Source organism: Ursus arctos, unplaced genomic scaffold, assembly GCF_023065955.2.
Source record: "Ursus arctos isolate Adak ecotype North America unplaced genomic scaffold, UrsArc2.0 scaffold_23, whole genome shotgun sequence".
Lineage (NCBI taxonomy): Eukaryota > Metazoa > Chordata > Mammalia > Carnivora > Ursidae > Ursus > Ursus arctos.
In genome coordinates this window covers 39473891-39494782 of record NW_026622908.1, presented here as the reverse complement: position 1 = coordinate 39494782, position 20892 = coordinate 39473891, and the positions used below count along the sequence as shown (strand labels likewise).

The window sequence follows — 20892 nt, the reverse complement described above, 5'->3', positions numbered from 1 at the left end:
GAGCCTCCGCTTCTTCCCCCATAAAATAGGCATACGTATCCATAGGGCCAAAGAGTCTGCTCAGGGATTTGGGCTGTCGACTGTGCAAGGACACCACACTGGAAGGGGGTAGCATCCACATCACAGCCGTACATTTGTACGGGGGTGGGTGTGGGGGCCTAGAAAGGCAGGTGCACACCCTTCCATGCACACTCAAGAGCGAGAGGACTCACGTGCCCACCATCCCCTGGGCAGGACTGCCCAGGTTGTCAATAATACATCAATTACCATTTTTTTTTTTTTTTAGCTTGAGGAAGGGGGTTTAGGCTGGTGGTGAGTCTCAGTGATGGCTCCTGGGCGCTTGGGGTGAGAGCTCAGTGGCTGGGGTATTCACGGGTGGCGGGTAGGATGGAGAAGGAACATGGCTACTGGCCATTCAAATGTGAGAAACCTCTCAGCTGCCGGCTTCTCCATCAGGCCCAGGCTGGAGGCAGTGGCCCAGGAACAGGAGCCCTCCCTCCTGCAGTGACTGTGACCACACAAGGGACAGCATGGGGGAGGCGCTGGGGAAGGGTGGGGTGGGGGGCTGGAGAGGCACTTGCAGGCCCGTCCCAGCTGACTTTTCTTTGCCCGCCTGCTGGCCCCTCTTGTTTCCCTCTCTCCCTCTGCTCCCCCTGCTGCCTCATCACCAGCCACCCCTGCCTTCTGAGGATGCTCCATGTTATTCCCCACAGACCTGCAGGGCCCCCACGCGAGAGGTCTTGCGCTTTGAGGTCGCCGTTGGAAATAGCATCAGGAGACCGGGAAGGGGCTAGGCTGGGCTCCCCCAGGTCCTTCCTCGGATTTGCCCGAGCCATCCGAGGGCTGGACTGTAGCCTCACCTTGTACCTTGCTTTTGGCTGTGCGATCGGGTGTGGGAAGTGGTGTGGTGAAGGGGACATTTCAAAAATGGAGGGACTTTGAAATGCATCACACGCTCACAGATGGCAGTAAATATTTTTCATTCACACAAATGCATTTCTAAATCTGGCAGGGTCCCTAGAGGAAACAAAATTTCGCTGGAAGATAGGTCAAACACAGAGGCTATGAAAAAGGTACTACTGTTCAAGGAGGAGTGGGCAGGGGACAGCGCAGCCAGCGACGGGGGGGGGGGGGGGGGGGGATGGGAACAGGGACAGCAGGAAGCCGGTACCACTTGGGGGCCTGAAGGGGCCTGGGGAGGAAATGGTGTTCCTGGAATCCAGCGCGAGCTGGAGGCAGAGGATGGTTCACCGGCAGGAGCTGTAGCCACGAAGGACCACAGCATCTGCCAGAACTGCCAGCCACGGAAACAGGAAGACGTGGTCTTTCCTCCTGCTGGTGCCTCTCCCTGGGCGGCAAGTGAGCCCAGGGGCTGTGGGTGAAGGGCTCAGTCTCCTGGAGGCGGAGTAACCGGGAGAAGGACTCTGAGGGTGGAGATTCAGGTAGGGAATAACAAGGATGATATCCTAACCCTCTCCTTTTTCTGTTAGGCAAGTTTGAATTTCTGTATATTGAGATTTCCTTTTTTTTTTTTTTTTTAAGATTTTATTTATTTGTTTCAGACAGGGAGAGAGAGAGGGCGCATGCACGAGTTGGGGGGGGGGCAGAGGGAGAAGCAGACTCCCTGCTGATGCCAGGCTTGATCCCAGGACCCTGGGATCATGATCTGAGCTGAAGGCAGATACTTAACCAACTGAGCCACCCAGGCTCCCTGTACATTGAGATTTCTTAAAATAGCCCCCATGACGTAGGATGTATTTAAGGTGTGATCGTAGAGTAATATGACAATGATTGTTTTAAACAAACACAGTTACGTTTGGGAGGTGCTGCTATGAAAATTCTATGAGGAATGTTTTGTTTCCTCTCTTTTGAAACAGCTCTCTATGTCACCTATACATGAGAAACATTTTCTGTTTTCCTTTGGGGAAACACAAATCTTCCTGTCTTGAATTTTTTGCAAATAGCCAAAAGGCCTGGAAGATGCTCCAGGGTTCCCAGGACAGAACCTTGAAAGGAGCACTAGCCTGGGAGGAGTCAGTGGGATTAGCCATGACCTTGGTTCCTGTCTGAGCCTCGGTTTCCTCATTCGTAACATGGATCGGGCATGCGTTCTCGAAGGCTGCTGCCGGTCCCATACTGTCTATGATCCTTTCAGAAGTAAACCTGGTTAATTAGGTGGATGGGACTGGGTTGGCGTGATTATCATGTAGCACAATGAGTGTTCCCGTATGGGTGCTGAGCTGGGTCAAATGTTTCGAGCACCCGCAGTGTTACTGACTTACTGCCACGTCTCCGGGGCTCCACAGCCGAAGCGCGGTGCCCACCAGGACTTTGCGGGTCGCGGGCACGCACGTCTCCCTGCCGCCGAGTCCCGCCTCAGCTCCACTGTGCACCTTAGCTGGGACATGCTTAGTATCTGGGAGATGCAGCTGAGCATGTCCGATGTTCCCTTACTTATTTATTTAACTAAAAAAAAGATTTTTTAAACAAGATTTTATTTATCTATTTGACAGAGAGAGAGAGAGAGCAGAAGCAGGGGGAGCAGCAGGCAGAGGGAGAGGGAGAAGCAGGCTTCCCACTGAGCAGGGAGCCCAAGGCAGGGCTCGATCCCAGGACCCCAGAATCATGACCTGAGCAGAAGGCAGATGCTTCGCCGACTGAGCCACCCAGGCAATTCCAAAAAAGATTTTTCTTTTCAAGTAATCTCTACACCCCACGTAGGGCTCAAACCCCTGACCCTGAGATCAAGAGTCACACACTCCACCGACTGGGCTGGCCAGGTGCCCCTGATGTTCCTTTTTTTTTCTTTTTTTTAAGAGTGTATTTTTCTTCTCTTTCCTTCTTTTCTTCTTTCTCTTTTTATTTAAAAGTGTATTTATTCTGAATTGAAACCTACGGAGATGTTGCAAGAATACTACAATGAAGAATCCGTATGCCTTTCACGTAGATTCACCAATTTTACCCCGTTAGTTTTAATCTCTCTCTGTAAGTTACGATTATCATTAGTTTTGCCGAATCATTGGAGAGGTAGTTGCCAGTCACCAGGACCCTCTACTCCTAAATACTTTAGCATGCAAAGGATATCGTCTTCTATGACCGCAATAGAGTAATACAATTCAGAAACCTTAACGTGGGCAAAATACTGTCATCTGACATACAGTCCATTTTAAAATTTTATTAATCGCCCAATGATTGCCTTTTGGTGAGGTCTTCTTTCCCATTTTGGCCTCGATCCCTGCCCACGATCCCACATGACCTTTCGTTCTCCTGGTCTCTTCCATCTGGAACCTTCCTCGGCTTTTTGTTGTCATTGATAGTTTTTAAATGTGCGGGGCGGGTTGTTTTGTAGGACACGCTCCACCCCCCCCCCTCCCCGTCTGGGTTTGTCTGATGATGTGTTTGTTTTCCTCTTGGTTAGATTCAGGTTATGCCTTTGGGGCCGGAAGACCACAGGAGCGGTGTGGGGTCACTTCTCAGGACCCGCATGACTTCGAGCCCTCGATGAAGGGGGAGCTTGCCAAGTTTCTCCATTGTAACAGTGCCATACTTTCCCTTTGGAATTAACAAGTAAACCCAAGTTTTCAAGGGAGAAGTCCAAGTTTGGGCAAGTTTATTTCGCAAGCACACCCGGGCCTGGTGGCATGCGTGCCTCGGCCTTGGCGTCCTCTCCAGGCTAGGGCTTTGGAAGAGGGCGTTCTGGTTTGGGGCTTTGCAGCACAGAGTAGCTCTCTGTCTGTCCTCACGAGGACAAAGAATTCGGTGCATGAATGCTTGCCATATGCCCGAGAATGCCATGTGCTGTTTACACGCCTCTGAGTAGTCCCGCGGTGGCCAGCCGCCGGGAGCCACAAGTGCTGCTTAAGGCTGAGCGCTCCCAGCAGAAGTGCTGCCAGGGGCCACGGGGAATGTGTGGGGAACATTCTGCTGAGGACCGTGGTTTCTGTTCCCTTTAAAAAAACCTCTGTTATTTTCCACCGCAAGCTTGAGGACTGGCCTTCACAGAAAAACTTCCCAAGCGTGGGGCCGAGGATTGGGAAGGGTTAAGAAAGAAAAGACCCTCTCGGGAGACAGGGCGTTCATTCTAGTCTGCAAGGTGCTCTGTCTCCTGCCATCTCCCGCTGGGCTTTCAGCTCTGCAGGGAAGAAGGTGGCCTTACAGGAAGGTGAGGTTAGGGGAGGTGAAGTGATTGGTCTCAACTCACAGAGCTGGGAAGAGGTGACTCTGTGAGGACAAGCCAAACCTTCTGATTTAAAAAAAAATTTTTTTGTGTGTGTGTGTTTTCTTTTCCATGATGCCATCGCTGCTTCCCTGAAGAAGTTGGGGTTCTTTTTTCTGGGGAGGTTTTAGGAAATGGAAGAGGTCTTTTGAAATGGGTAGGGCCCTGACCTTTCAACAACAGCCCTAAAGTAGTTATTAAATATGTATGTGCAAAGCCTCTTTCCTCAATGGGCCTATTGTGTAGGAGGGGAATAATAACGATAAAATAATAATAGCTCTCAGCTTTTCCACTTCGTAGCTCTATGATCTTGGGCAAGTTACTGAACCTCTCTCGGGCCTCACTTTCCTTATCTATACAACAGGGATGATACGGTACCTCTTTCCCAGTGGTGGTGTGAGGACGATGTGAGTTAACACGTGTCCTGTGCTCGGCATACGGTAAAAACTGTTAAGTGCTGCTGCTGCTGCTTAATACTTTGTGTGAGGCGCTCTGTGTGTGTTGTACGTGCTTTAACTTGTTTGACTTGTACAGCAACCCCATGAAGGGGGTATTCTTACTTACAGACAAACCGAAGCTCAGAGAGGTTAAGCAATACTTTCAGGGTCACACAGCTAGTATACGGGCAGAATTCAAACGGGGCCGGGTCTGGCTGAGAAGCCCATGCTTTAAATACTCATGGGCTTCTGCATCCTCGGATATGGCGCCGACTGTGTTAGTAACAGTCTATCACTGTTTCAAGGTTTGGAGAGGAGTGTGGGGTGTATGTTCCAGGCAGAGGGAACAGCAGGAGTAAGGTGTGGAAGTAAGGTGGGGAGGAGCAGCAAGGCGGGGCTGGGGGGGTGGTGAAGAGAAGAACTAAGAAGAACTTAGAAGGACCCTTGAGACCACGCAGGCAGCCAGGCTGGCTTCTGGTCCTGCTCGGAAAGGAAAGGAAAGGAAAGGAAAGGAGAAGGCTCTTATCAATTTGCCCATTTTGGAGGTAGGAGGTAGACTCCGGCCTCAAGCAAAGTGAACCTTGGCCCAGGTTCTGCCTCCCCAGCTGCTGCCAGCCGCTCCTGCCCAGTGTCACCCTGGGCTTTTCCTCTCCCGAGTTTTCACCCTTCCCAGGGAGGAGCTACAATCAAAGCGCTTGCATTATAATTAGCCCCACCCCCTGTCCCTGACCGCTGGCCAGGCAGCCAGGAAGCCTCCGCCCTGGGTCCAGCCAGTGGCCTCCCAGCAGTGGGAATGTGGCCCAGGCCTGCGCAGGCATCCCTGGGGCCAGCTGGGGCCCGTGGCGCTGAGCTCCCTCTCTGGGACGTGGGCCTGGCATTGTGAGGGGGCTTCAGAGAAGAGTTTGGGGGCAGAACAGAGCAGTTCTCAACTGTGGAGAGAGAGTTTTATTGTTTTGCCTGCCAGCCCTGAAGGCTCCAGGGCTGTGGCCAACTAGCACCTGGGACTTGCTAGCAATCCATGCCACGAGCTTCCTGGGGGGACGCAGCAGCCCCACCCACCTGCCACCTGCGCTCCGCCCAAGGGGAAGGAGCTGAGGACTCCACCACCTGGAACCACTGGCCCTTTATTCTGGAGATTATGGGGGGTGGGTGCAAGAGGGAGGAAGGAAGCAGATAGAAATCTATAGGGAAAGCAGAAGAGCATGGGGGGGGGGCGCGTGGGCTGGAGCGAGAAGGCAGCTTAGAGGAGCAAAGCGCTAGGGAGAGAGAGGGAAGGGGGGAAGCCTGGAGTGAGCTGGGGGAGCATGAAAGCTGCAGAGGAGGGAAGGCAAGCAGAGAGGACCCCCAGGGAGCAGGGACAGGGCAGAGGGCTTTGGGGGTACTTTAGCCTTGCTCCCTATCTCTGTATGTCTCCTCCGGCACCCCAAGAGAGCTTATAACTTGAGTAAAGCAGCATGCTTGCAATGCCCATTTGCCCCCCCTGCAATGTCCATTTGCTCCCAAACTGCAACCCAAACTCTGGTTTTTGCTTTAGCCAAGAACTAGATGACGCCCTGAAGCCCCCCATATTGTATGGGGCCACCAGTGTCCAGAGCCTCCCAAAGAGACTTTTGGCCCCAGAGGAGTAGGAGAGAGAGAGAGGGAGAGAGGGAGAGCAGAGGGCCAGAGGAGAAACCAGTTTCTAGGGAGCATCTGCCACCACGCCGCCGTGTTCTGTAGATCTGCTGTCTGCTGATTGCCAGGCCGTCCTTAGGTCCCGGGACCCTTTGCCGTTTGGAGGAAATTGGGGAAAGAAGACCCTGGGGGGCTGTTTGGAAGTTGCTCGAGGCCAGGTCCAGACCTCCCAGTGGCTGCTGGGAGACCTAGCTAGCCTCCTGACCCTGGTGGGCCCCGACGCTCCAAACAGTGCAGGGACCCACTAGCTCCTCCCTTAGGCCAGACTTTCCCCAGCCCGCAGCTTTGTACCCGGAGAAAGGGCTGTGCCAGAGATGTTGATGCTTCGGGATATTTACATTACAAAGAGGGCTTTTTGGGTCCCAGGGATGGACCCACAGCCGGCCAGCTCCAACTATTTTGGGACAAGAGAGCCTTTTAAGCAAAGCCTTACACACAGTGCGGGTAGTTACCTGTCTTGCTTTTCCCTCTGGGACCTCCCTCTGGGACCTGACACAACCCTGGGCTGTAGGGGGGCATTTGACCCCTGCCTGCCTTGAGGTCCCTACTCTGGCCCAGGTGACAAGGAAGGCTTTGGGAGGCCTTTCCAGCCAGTGCCCTGTGGCCAGGTTCTGTTTACCTGGGGGCGTGGTTTCCCCTAGGGGCGTGGTTTCCCCTGGGGGCGTGGCTGCCCTCCTAGCTTCTAGCTCCCCGGCCAGTGGCCAGGCAGCGGGGAGGGCTGGAATGTGAACAGGCAGGACGGACTAATGACGGGGCATTTTCTCTTTGTAACAGTGCAAGTTCGGCTCACAACTTGAATTTCAAGTGGGCCCTTCAGGCAGATTAGGGGAGGTCAAGTAAGAGAGTGGAGGCAGCCATTGTGGATTGTCTAAATTCCTAGAAAAGAAATTCTAGGAATTTCGCTGTGGGAGGGAGGAGTAGCAGGTGAGCCTACCCAGTGCCACGCATAGCAGGGGTTAGAGCTGGTAGTCCGGGGGGGGGGGGGGCCTGGTCGAAGGAGGGGGCTTTCTGCTCTTCTTTCTCTGTTTGAACACCCTGTATTTCCAAAAATGACTTGTCTTTCGAATTAGATCTAAGAGACAAATTCATACTTTTAACCAAGGACATTTTTTTTTTTGAGAAAAAATTATTTTTTCACTGATCTGCCATCCTCCTATGGCGGAGAACCACTCCCCCACTCCTCTAAATACTGCTTTTGGTGACTGCCCTTTGTTTGAAGTCATTATTGTCCCTAGAAATGGGAAATTACACATTACTGTTTATCAAAAGGAAATAAACACCTTGGATTAATAGGATTCTTGCCCCTGGATGGTGGCTGCAGATCTTGCCAGCGAGAAGCCTGCCCAGCATGTCCTGCACACATTCACTTTCGGTGTTTGACGATTTCTGGAGGGGAAATGGCTGGTTCCTGTGTGTCTGACGAAGCTTGCTTGCCCTGTTCTTGTTACGTCATCCTGGAGAACTTTTGATAGGACTCTTCTGGGTGTAGGAGCAAGTACAGGAAAAAACACGGGGAGCGGGGCGTGTCACCTGCTTACTCTGTTTGGACGGGGATTGGGCTCTTGTTCTGTATTCATGGGCATTTGATGAGGTCTCGCTACATAAGAGTGAAAAGTCGAACGGAAATGCTTTTTTTTTTTTTAAGATTTTATTTATTTGACACAGAGAGAGACAGCCAGCGAGAGAGGGAACACAAGCAGGGGGAGTGGAGCCCCCAATGTGGGGCTCCATCCCAGGACCCTGCGATCACACTCTGAGCCAAAGGCAGCCGCTTTGCGACTGAGCCACCCAGGTGCCGCATAGAAATGCTTTCTTAAGACAGCCTGCGCCACATAAAGGTTCACGCAGGGAAGAGAGGGTCTGGGAGGTGGCTCTGAGCACAGTGTGTCTCAGCCTTTCCGTGTGCCAGCCCGAAGCACTGGGAAATGCTTGCCCCCCACAGTCAACCTTTGCAGCCTCAAGCTAGCCTCTGAGCCACACAGCTCTTGCCAGCGCTCTTTACCATCCCCGGCTGTCTCCAGCTCCTTGGCTTTTAAGTAGGCTTCTCTTCTGCATCCTTTGGGTTTCGGTTTAGGGGGGCATTTCTTCCCGGAATTCTTCTTCCCTGCCACCTGCCCCCCCAACTGTCTGTGAGCTCACGCTGCTCTGTACCTTCCCGTTCTCAGCACGATTCCTACTAAACTGTCCCTGCCTAGTTGGTTGTCTGTCTGCCTCTGCCATCAGACTGTCAGCTCCGTGAGGGAAGGATGCAGCCTGCTTGCGCGCCATCCCATCCCTGGCAGGGCACCAGGCACCCAGCACCCGGCAGAAACTCGATAAGCCCTTCTATCACCATTTTGTCACTTTACACACTCCCCCTTAGCAACACGCGCTCCTACTGCCCCGCAGCCCGTTCTGTGTCTTTCCCTGATCTCCAACCAGTTAGCCTCTGCTTGGGTAACCCAACCCAACCCAACCCAACCCAACCCAGAAAACCAACAAAAGAAACACACACCAGAACTGGTTCCCTAATGTCGTGGCTAAGGTTCTGCAGGTCAGCTGCTCTCCTTGAGCTGCCGATGAGTCTGATTTAACAAGGGTGGAAAGCAGGGAATGCTTGCAGCCTGGCTGTCAGCAAACTTCAAAATCCACACTTTGCCAGCATGCAGGACTGCCCTGTTGGGGGTGGAAAAGGAGGTAAAAGAAAAGCCTGGGGACCCAGATGGTGACCTGGTGGCTGCAAAGGGCAGAGGGGTGCTGAATGGGGGTTTGGTGGGAGAGGAGGGGCGAGTGTGTGCTTTCCTGGGATGGTCCCCACCGGAACTGCAGGGGTAGAGCCGATGGCCAAGAGCTGAAGCTGGGGAGGGGAGAGGGGGAGAAAGCTGGGCCGAGGAGGAAGAGGAGCTCCCCAAGTCTGATCACTTTGCTCCAACACCGGTGGCTGGCATCTGAGATGTCCCTCATTGCTCGAGTCTGCGAATTGTGCCTTTTGATTTTTCTGTTCCCAATTGATTATTTTTGTTTTTATTAATTTAAAAAGTGTGTCTTTCTGATTCGATGTTGAGTGCCCCGACCAGGCTTTGTTTTACTAAGAGAGTAATATGAAGAAAGCGCCTTCTTTTGCTCCCCCTCCTTCTTGCCCCTCCCTCCCTTCCTTCCTAGTGAAATTCTTGACCGGAAACCCCAGCCAGGATGTGGAGAGTTGTGTTTTCCACCTGAAACAAGGTGGGGCTGGCCGGGTTTTTTGTTGCAGGGAGCTGCCCCACCCCTACCGAGCTAGTCTCCTCTTTGTGCGGGGCAAACACAGCAGCCCCATGGCCCCGTGGCCCCGTGGCCAGTGCAGACCATTGCAGAATGAGACAAAGCCCTTGTGTACTTTGCTGGGAAGCACTTGGCAGTGGCACACAGACACGTGAGCACTGGAGAGCATTTGCGGTGTCCGAGCACCGAGCACTCCCATGCACGCCTTTCAGAGCGTTTCCAAACCTCCTTCGAGGACAGCCAGGCTGGGGTGTGGTACAGGTGTTTATCTTTCTCAGGTTCGGGCAAAGTCCTTCTAGAAAGTAGATTTTGAGGCATTGAGATCAGAAATCTGCTGGGGAAGTGGGTGAGGAATCGTTGTGTTTTCCTCTGGGGCAGTGTGTTTGAGCAACGTCCATTTGTCAAGAAAAGAAATACCATTCCCAGCCCAACACAGACCTGGCCATAGGTGGCCGACCAGGTGTTTGTGCTGGTTCCTTATCCACAGACGGCAAGGGCCCCGAGGGAGGCAGGACTTCCCAGTCGAGGGAGCGATGATACATGAATTGGTGGGTCAGGAATCCCCCAGTTGGTTCTCTTAATTCAAAGTGGAAATGAAGTGGAGGTGGTTCTTTTTTTTTTAAATATATATTTTGGAAAATATTTTATTGATTTATTTGAGAGAGAGTTGGAGCACAAGTGGTGGGGGAGGGGCAGAGGGCGAGGGAGAAGCAGACTCCCTGCTGAGCGGGGCTCGATCCCAGGACCCCCAGATCATGACCTGAGCCGAAGGCAGATGTTTAACCGACTGAGCCACCCAGGCACTTCTGGGAGCTTGATTTCCAGTATCCAGGACTGAGCAGTTTACAACCCACTTGGAGTTTGTAAATCGTCAGAGCTATGCACAGCTGCCCACCACGCCCTGTGTTGGGCTCTAGCAGGACTGCATGTAGGTTGGGGAGGAACAGGTTGAAACCTGACTTTGATCCTTAACAAAGCCAGTCTTCCCTAGCAAACACGAATCTCCCAGCCAATCAGATTACCTCAGCCTTCTAGCACCTGTGTGAACTGGCTTGACAGAGAAGCTGGAGGGGGGGGTGGTGGCGGGGTTCAGGTGGGGCAGCCCAGTGCCTATAAGATGTGATTTGAAGGCCTCAGGAAAGACCCACCCTTGCCTGAAATCTCCCCCCACTGGCTCATCAAGGATGTCTGCAATTTCACTATTCTCGATTCATTCCTTTGCCTTTACCGTGGGCTCTCTCTTTGCCGTCCCTCTGAAATGCAGGTTGGTCTGGGGTGTGGAGGATTCCCTTAACCTTCTCACCTTGAATTCTACTGTTAATCTCCTGGATAAACCATGAGCTCAGTTCCACTTTTTCTCTTTCTCGTGTGAGAGATGCTTGACGTAGAGCATGGTGTTAATGTTGGGGTCTCCCCGCGATGATTTGATATTTGTGTATGTTGCCAGGGGACCCCTGCGGTAACTTGAGCTGCACTTTCTAGATGGTAGGCTTCTCTCGAGTCACCTCCCCTCTGCTGTTCTCTGTTCTTTTGGGGAGTGGCCTCACAGCTCACTAACACCCCAACTTGTGCAGCTGGTTGGAGCAGCCACGGAGAGCATTTAGTGAGGGGCCAGCCAGGTGCTATGGGTCTCACCCCTTCCTCCTTCCCTGGCCTAGAAGAGAGGACAGAGCCTGTCTCTGCCTTGCCCCTGCCCTGGGCACTTTGTACCAGCCCACGCTTCTCCCCCAGAGGCGCCGCCCTGCCCTCAAGGCAGCTATGCGGAAACTCCCCTGGAATATAAACTCCATGGAGGCAGATCTTTTCAATGTTTCTCCAGAGTCGGAAACAGTGCCTGGCCCACAGTAGGTGCTTAATAAGTATTTGCTGAACGAGCCTTCTCTTGTGGAAGTAATCACAGCTGGTAAAATACTTTCCACCCCGACGAACACGCAGTTGGGCATTTTTAGGACTATGGGCAAAGATAGAATTTTTTTCTCTATTGTGCCCATCTCCCCCCTGAGAATTTAATTTTTGATTATACACATAGCAATTCATTTTTGGAAAACACTGAAACAATAAGAGAAGTCCTCCTCATCCTCAAAACCCAGTTGCACGTACATTCTTCAGCGCTGACAACTGACATCCTCTCGGGTGCACCCTGCAGACTTCACTCTGTGCATTTGGGCATATCTGTCTGTTAACACAGAGGTCTGTAGTCCGGTGGGTTCGAAGAAACCATAAATGGGGCCCCCGGCTGGCTCAGTCGGTAGAGCATGCGACTCTGTGACTCTTGATCTCTGGGTTATAATTTTGAGCCCCACGTTGGGTGTAGAGATTACTTAAAAATAAAATCTTAAAAAAAAAAGTTAGAAAAATTAAAAGAAACCATAAATAAGATTGCACTGTCTTGTTTTGCAATTTCCTCCCCCCCCCCCCCCCGTTTAATAACAGGTTTTGGAGATGTTCCGTGTAGGTCAATGTTGATTCTTCCTCACTGTTATGGACTATGGCACGGCGTAGACGGAGCATTCTGTTTAACGATTCCTCTAGACGGAACTTTAGGTTATTTCCAGTGTCTGCAAACATCCTTACACACACCACTTGGAGCACACGCACAAGTACTTCACCTGAATTCCTAGAGAGGCAATTGCTAGTTGAAGGAGCACATGCATTTAACATTTTAAAGCTTCTCTAACTCACCCTCCCAACAGACTGTATCCACATACATTCTCACTTCTGGGTGTGAAAACCCTGGCTTTTTCTATACCTCTGTTGGTTTTTGGAGGTCTCTTTGTATTTACCAATCTGTTGGCCAAAAACCGTGATTTCATTGGTAGAATAAAAATGTTCAGCTCAATCTGCTTGGCCAGGAAATTGTGAGTGATTCACATTAGTAACATAACCACATGTATAGTAATAATACCACTTAACAGCTCTGGGTTCTGTACTTAGTAACTATTTTGCATGGAGTGAGTAATAATCAGGAAGAGTCACAGATCCGTTTTCTCCACATATTTCACCACGACCTTTAGATGGGAAACACAGGAGTGTGGGGTCTTGGAGTGTGCAGGGAATGACCTCCACGGCCACAGCCCGCCCTTCCTCCACGTCCTTTCCTGCCCACACAGTGGCTGTGTCCTGGAATGACGATGCCAAGTTGTGCCGTCTCAAGCAGCAGGGCATTCTCGGCAACCCAGCCTCTGGTTTCTCCTTTGATCAGCTCAGAAGGTGTCAGGTGAAGTTGTGGGTTTGGTTCTTTGCTTGGCTTTGAGGCCCATCTTGGGGCACAATAGAAGCTATGTCATGGGCTGGATCCCGCCTTAATCTTTTCCAAGCTCACATACCACCTAGGACAATGTTTTCCCCATTGAGAAGTGCATTTTAAAAGGAAAAGCTTTAAGAGCCTTTAGGATTGTACACTGTTTAATTTCATGGCTGTTTCCCTCCCCTATGCCCACCTTGATGCCATGCATTCCTTCCTCCATCTTTCTCAACCTCTGTATTCAGGATAAAACCAAAATGGCGGCTGTGAAAGATCCGTCTGTCCATCCCCCACAGGTTTTCTCTAGGCCTGGTTCTTTGTCACTGACAACATCTCGCTTAGAGTCATGTAGTGACTTAGTATTACTCTCTCGTGCCTCCAGTATGGCTGCATTGAATAATGGCTTCTTATTACGGTTTAGGTAGGATTTTTCAGGTTTGTGACTTGTTTTGATGGTTTCAGATTAATTTTGTATTTGTATCGGAAAGCCATTTGCTTGAGAGTTTAATAGTTTTGTTTTGTTTTCTTTTTTTTTTTTAAGATTTCATTTATTTATTATTTGAGAGAGAGAGAGAGATATTGAGAGAATGAGTAGGAGGAGGGGCAGAGGGAGAAGCAGACTCCCTGCGGAGCTGGGAGCCTGATGTGGGACTCGATTCCAGGACCCTGGGATCACGCCCTAGGCCGAAGGCAGATGCTTAAAGACTGAGCCACTCAGGCGCCCCTCCCATTGTTTCATTTTCTAAAGCGAATTGGAACTGAATTCCCTTTATCCAGTCCAGCTGCTGCAGAATCTTTGTTTTGCTATTTTTAGTAATATTACTCTGTTATTTCTCTCTTTTTTTAAAAAAATATTTTATTTATTTATTTATTTGAGAGAGAGAGAGAGCACGAACTGGGAGGGGGGTACACAGGGAGAGGGAGAGGGAGGGAGAGAGAGAATCTCTCAAGTGTCCAACGTGGGGGCATCTCCTGACCCTGAGATCATGACCTGAGCAGAAACCAAGAGTTGCTTAACCGACTGAGCCACCCAGGTGCCCCTACTCTGTTATGTCTAAAGCACTCAAGTTTTGGCCACAAGTTACACCAACAGGATACTGTGAGGTGATATATATATGTAGCTAAGACCCATACTCTCTTCAGGACGACTTCTTATCTGGGGTATTCTAGTAACTGTGGCTCGGACTTTTTTCCCTTTCATATTTTCTAGTATACGCTGCTCGACCTGGGTGGATGGTTTAATGGTTAGAGTGTGGGGTCATGAACCAGAGGGCTTGGCTTCAGATCTAGCCCTGCCATGTCCTAACCGTGTGATCTTGGGCACGTCACTCAGACTCTCTGGGCCTCGGTTTTCTCTCGTGTAAAACGAAGTCAGCGTAGCTGTTGTCTCCAGAGTTGCCATAAGGAGTTAACATGCAAGATAAAATAGTGCTTGGCACATGGTAAGTGCTGATGTGTTTGCTATTATTATTCAGTTCTTTCTGAAAGAAAAAAACATTCCTTTCTTCTGTGGTTATTTGGACTTACTCTGAGTCTCATTTTATAATTGAAAACTGAACAAATTGAAAAGAAGAGAGAATCACTGAATGCTCAGTTACTCAACCAAGCCCTTTCTGGAAAAGGCAAGATTGTTTCTCTAAAATAATTCACACCTGATTAATCTGTCAGGATTTTTGAAAATTTGTGGATTAAGAAGATCAGCGTAGATTAATGGGATTAATCTAAGTGCAGTTTTTAGGAGCCTTGGAAGTTTTCATGCCATTGGTTGCTAGAGAAACGCAAGCATCATTTTGCTGAAAGAATATTTCTCCCTCCCTCCTTCCCTCCCTCCCTCCCTCCCTCCCACTCTTCCTCCCTCCCTCCCTTCCTTCCTTCCTTCCTTCCTTCCTTCCAAACCACAAACATTTCCAGAATGCCCAGGATACTCTGCTAGGCTCTACAAACAGGGACACAAAGACAAAGAATCCATGGTTCCAGCCCTTAGGAAGGTCTAATAGGGGATTTTCTTATTTTTATGGTGAGGAAAAATTTAAGTGCCTCCAACATCCCTCTGAAAGCTTGGGGCAGGAGAGATATACCAACTGTGAGAAGGAAGCATGAATAAGAAAATTCAACAATTTGAAGTTGAAGAGCCAGACTCGTTCTACTCATCAAGCTCCAAGATGCTTTCTCTTGGGAAAGAGTAATTTCTTGGGATGATAATCAACGTGCAAACACACATGAAAAGAACACCCTGTTGAAGCTGTTGATAGCAATCCCGTTCTCCACGACCTGGTTTCTGTGTTGTTGTCAGATGGAATCCTGGCCTTGACCGGGGAATACCATGGCCAGGTGGGCTTTCCTTCCTGATCGGAGCCCCCATCCAAGATGGTGGTTACCCAGGATTGGAGATCTCCCACATAAAGTTTCAGGACCTCCTCCCAGTGGACTTCAGAGCCTGTCCCATGGCATCAGCTCAGTGCTGGAGAGGGAGGAGATGCTCTGTGGACAGTAACTCACAACCCTCTTTTTTTTTTTTCTTTTCAAAACATCACATTGTCTAATTTTTTTTTTTAAAGATTTTATTTATTTATTTGACGGAGAGCGAGACGGCCAGCAAGAGAGAGAACACAAGCAGGGGGAGTGGGAGAGGAAGAAGCAGGCTCCCAGTGGAGGAGCCTGATGTGGGGCTTGATCCCAGGACTCTGGGATCACGCCCTGAGCCGAAGGCAGACGCTTAACGACTGAGCCACCCAGGCGCCCCTGCTTTGTTTTTTATTATTATTTTTATTATGTTCAATTAGACAACCCTCCTTTCTACACATTCTTTGGTTGACAGTACCTTGTTCACAGTGCTGCATTGACCCTTATCTCTCTCCTTCTGCCACTGCAAAATCCTTGAGGACAGGAACAGGGTTTGCTGAATCGATGAGCCCAAGATAGCATCTTTCCCCTTGTACAAGGTTCACTGGACTTTCGTCAAAGGATGTCTTTCAGTTTTTGCCAACTACCTACTTCAAATTCTGTTATCTCGGGGCGCCTGGGTGGCTCAGATGGTTAAGTATCTGCCTTTGGCTCAGGTCACGATTCCAGGGTCCTGGGATCGAGTCCCACGTCAGGCTCATCGCTCAGTGGGGAGCCTGCTTCTCCCTCTGCCTGCTGTTTCCCCTGCTTGTGCGCTCTCTCTGTATCTTTCTGTCTCAAATGAATAAATAAAATCTTCAAAAAAAAAAAAAAAAGAAAGAAAAGATTCTGTTATCTCTCCTACAGGCAGAGCTTCCAGTGAGGGCGGAGGGGGCCGGGCTGGGAGGTGGTGGGGGTAACGGTGGGGACTCTGAGTTTTTTACATACCCATTGAAAAATGTTCATCAGTTGGAAGACTTGAAGAGTGACCCTGTTATAATCCTTGTCCTTGTTGTTAGAACACATCACAACCACCAGCCGTGGAATGCAAAGACCAGAATAAACCCGAGGAAACCATCAGCTGCGTCGGGGCACTTTCAGTCTCCACCCCAAATGCAGGTGAGAGAAGGTGGTGGGACTAAGAGAACCGTCTTGGCAATGACACCTTCCATGGGGAGACGGGGGTGACGGAGCGAGTGTCTGCGTGGGACCGTGCCTTCCCGGCGCACAAGTCCCTCCCTCTCCAGGGCCTAGAAATTCAAGTCTTCCTCCCCCTTCGGCTTTTTGAAAAGCCTGCAGAGAATGCACTTGCTATAGACGAATTCTCAAGGCTTTTTTGGTATGGAGGGCTGCTGTGGACCATTGACGTGGTGGGTGTAAATGACTTATGGGACAGTGTCTATTAAATTCAGAGTTCAGGTTGGGGTGGAGGCCAGAAATTTAGGATTAAAGGGTTAGTATCCACGTCTCATAAGATCAACGAGAGTTTAAGGAAAAGTATTTTTGATCCTATAAAGGAAATGCTTTTTGTCTCCCTGAGGGGAGACACCCACATGAAGGGAGGGAGGGAGAGAGAGAGAGAGAGAGAAAGAAGTAACTGGAAAGTGAAAGTTCTGGATCATAGGGCACTAAGCGGAGGGGGGCTGTTGGCTCAGTCCAGGGCTTAGCCATGATTTGGGCCTGCATAACAATTAAACTGGTTTTTGAGGTAGCTGTACACATTTAAAAATCAGGAGATTTCACAGAAAATAGGGAATGTCTGGCCTTTCTTGAAATGTGGAAGTTCCTTGTGGAGCCTGTCAGCTGGAGCAGTGAAAGCCCTGTCACTGGGGCATTGGAGCTCATCAGCTCCCCCCCACCCCCTCTTGTCCCAGGAACCCCCCTCCTCCATCCCAGCACCACGTGGGATCCCTCCAGGGGTTCTGTGCATCCCCTTCCCTCACCCCTTCTCTCCCCAGCACTCCACCTCTACCCTGGCATCTTCTCCCAACTAATACATCTGTGCACCCCTCCCCTGTTTCAAGGACCCCTCCCTCACCCCCCCACCTCTGGCTATCTATGGTGTTGTCCTTGTGGAGCCAACCTGCTAGAAAGGGAGCTTTCTCCTCACCTCCCACTCACCCTAGTGCCCCACCCATCGCTCCTGGGCTCCCCACCCACACCCCCAAAGCTGTTCTTGCTAATCCTTACTCTGCCCAGTCTCTGGGCTTTGGTGCTGTGCGCCCTTCCTCCTGGAAGCCCTCTCCTCCCTCTGCTGAGTGACATCTCTTGTCTTGATGTCTGTATGGTTAGGGTGGCTTTCCCCCTCCCTTCCCAGGCCCTTCGGGGGCACTTCTCTTCCCAAAAGCTCACAGATGGCAGAATTTCCCACGGACCTGTCCTGGGGTCTTTATTTTTCTGATGCTAGATTCTCTCTGGGTCATCTCTTGGGGCTTGCTGATTCTGGCCTGCTTTTCCAAGCTCCAGGCCTGAGGTCCTCGATTTTCATTCCTTACTGCAGTCACTTCCTCACGGGTCTGCCCGGCACAGATCTTCCCTTCCGCTGGTGGAGGAGCTTTAAGTAGAGGCCAGTCCAAAATAAAAATCAGATCATGTTTCTCCCCCCTTCACATTCTGCGGTGGCTCCTCTTGGCTCTCAGGGTGTGGTTCACATCCTTGGCTCAGCACAGGAGGCCACCGTGACCCAGCTGCCATTTCGGCACGCACAGCATCCCCTGCTCACCTTTCCCTTCCAGGGTTCTGATGCTGGTCCCTGCGGCTCTGTGTTCACGGTGCTCTTCCACCTGCCTTCTGCTCCCTGGTTTTCTTTTTCTCTCTCTTCCTTCCTCCGTCTCTCCCTTCCTCTCTTCCTCCCTTCCTTCCTTCCTTCCTTCCTTCCTTCCTTCCTTCCCTCCCTCCCTCCCTCCCTCCCTCCCTCCCTCCCTTCCTTCCTTCCTTTTCTTTCTTCTAAAAATTTTATTTATTTACTTGAGAGAAAGAGAGAGAAAGCAAAACCAAAAGCAGGGGGAGGCGCAGAAGGAGAGGGAAGCAGACACCCCTCTGAGCAGGGACCACCCCCCCCCATCATGGGGCTCGATCTTGATCTATCCACAGATTGTAGGGCTTGATCCCAGGACCCTGACATCATGACCTGAGCCAAAGGCAGACACTTAACTGGTTGAGCCACCCAGGCGCCCTGCTCCCAGTTTTTCAGAATATTTGAGTCAGCACCCCCCAGGCCCACCTGAGCTTCCAAGTCTGGGCTCAGTGTCCCTTCTCGGTGCTGTCATGGGGTGCCCGGGCACCCCTGTGTCAGCTCCCACAGGACCGGGCTTCCACTGGACTCCATGTCCTATGGTGACCGGGAAGGTCCCTGGCACACTGTGCCAGGCACATAAAATAGATGATGGCAAGAGCTTCTGGCCGGCTTCCTAGTCCTCACACGTGGCTGGAGACTCCTCTCTTGCCCTTCTGGAAGCTGCTCCTAGCTCGTCCCAGTGCTTGCCTTCCCAGTGCAGCACGTCTTGCTGTACAACGCACTTCATCGACATTTATTAAGTGTCTTGGGATTGGAAGGTGTTTGGGATTTGACCCCCTTCCTCAAAGAACCTGTTATACTCTGATGCCTGCTGTCTCTTCAGTCACGGAGCGATCACTGCGAGCCAGCACGGAAGAGGGCAGGGGTAGAGCTGCCGAGCACAGGGATTCCGATAAAATCTCTGTAGCGGAGAGGCACCTGCTGTGGCCTCACCTGCCTCGGTTCAAACCAGAGGTGAGAGATGATGGGGACCCTTGTTGGAGACTTGCTGACAGACCACGTCGTAGCTTTCTCCTCCCCTGATGTTTCCTTGGAAACCAACTTCCATGGCCCACACTTGCAGGGACTTTGGGGCTGAGGTCGTGTCAACGTGACCTCCCTGGGACGCCAGAAACGAACCTTTCCGGCCCCCGCCACGAGCCTCCAGCTATCTCAAAATCAGCTTCTCAGAAGCCTTCTGCCATTTCCCCTGATTGTTAGAAACGCGTTTGAACAGTGCACCACTGGCGTTTCTCTTGGCAACCCAGCTGTCAGCTGTTGTCGCAGTCATTTTGGTTCAGGAGCAGATTGCAGGCTTGATTGGAGAGCCCTCGTCGCACTTTGAGATAAGACTGTGAGGGTTGGACCCACGCGGCTCTTGAATCGAGACATCGACCTGGTCACACGCTGTCCAAAATGCTCCAATGGGTTTTGAAGGGTGGAATCGTGGGAAGTCGGCCACGGGGCTGTGGGCCACACTGCGTGCCATCGGGAGCTGTGTAGCCCGGAGGGTGAGAGCCCCACTCCGGGGCTGTGCTGCCTGAGCTCGAATCCTGTTTCTGCCGCTCTGACCTTGGGAGGTTTCCAGTGTCCTCATTTGTGAAACGGGGATGACTGGGGGACTCCCCTTACACGGTGGCTGTGTGGACTGAGTCAGTTAGTCCCTGCACACAGCTTAGACACATAGTAAGTGCTTAGTCAGTGTGAGCTGCTGCCAGTATGGCCCTTCATCGGCCTCACGTGGGGACTACTCGCCATGGCGCTTGTCACCAAAGCTGTTGTCAGGTCTCCCCCATTGGGCGCCACGTCATGCCTGTTTCCCTTGTTTCATCTTCTTTGCTCACTTTGCTTCTCTGACCATCTTATTCCGGTCCTGTCCTCTTTCTTTCTTTTTTCTTTTAAAGATTTTATTTATTTATTTGAAAGAGAGAGTGCGTGAGGAGCTGGGGGGGAGGGGCAGATAGAGAATGAGAGACTGAGAGAGAGAGAGAGAGAAGCCCAAGCAGGCTCCATGCTCAGTGAGGAGCCTGATGCAGGGCTCGATCTCATGACCCTGAGATCATGATCGGAGTCGAAATCAAGAGGTGGACACTTCACCAGCTGAGCCACCGAGGCGCCCCAGTCCTGTCCTCTTTCACACTGTCCTTTCTGCCTGGGACAGGCTCCTGTTTGGCCCCTGCCGCTCCTGCAATGCTCTCCCTCTCCCTATTCCGAAGCCGCTTGGTGGAATGGATGCGGGTATTCCTGTCCCCGCAGCTAACCACGGGACAACTCTGGGATCATTTTTCATTTGCGTTTGTATTTGTACATCATAGAGAGCCCTTGCCAGGGGGCTAACCTGTGAGATCACCGTCTATTTTTTAAAAATCATAAAATACACATAACGTAAAGCTTTCCATTTTAGTCATTTTACGTATACAGTTGGGGGGCGTCAAGTGCATTCACACCGGTGTGCAGCCATCACACCGCCATCACCGTCTATCTCCAGAACATCTTCAGCTTCCCCAGCAGAAGCTCTGTACCCATTCGACACTAACTTCCCCCTCCCTTGTCCTTCCAGTCCCTGGCAACTGCCCTTTTCATGTTCAGTATTTGTCCTTTTGTGTGTGGCTTAATTTCACTGCAGAGGTCTGCAAGGTTTCACTAATGAGGTCTGCAAGGTTCACGCAGGCCATGGTGGGCTGAATCTTACTCCACTGGCTATACACGCCAAATTTTGTTTATCCATTCATCGCTGATGGACCTTTGGGTTGTTTCCACATTTTGGCTGTTGGGAATGATGCTGCTGTGAACATGTGTGGTGAACACGCATCCGCACGAGTACCCGCTTTTCATTGCTGTGAGGATATACCCAGTAGTGGGACTGCCGGATCATATGGCCCATCTCTTCTGCAAGGCTGACTTTACCAATCAGGAACAGAGC

General features: G+C 51.1%; 1 protein-coding gene across 7 annotated transcripts in view; it reads left to right on the top strand.

The window, feature by feature from the left end:
- The window catches only part of AHNAK (AHNAK nucleoprotein), a 104196-nt gene that overhangs the window by 31774 nt on the left and 51530 nt on the right, over positions 1 to 20892 (top strand). For all 7 annotated transcript variants that reach the window (XM_057317178.1, XM_026487633.4, XM_026487635.4 and 4 more), the window contains exon 5: positions 16213 to 16312. In XM_057317178.1, coding sequence (XP_057173161.1) covers positions 16213 to 16312 — 100 coding nt within the window. The remainder of the gene's footprint in view (positions 1 to 16212; positions 16313 to 20892) is intronic.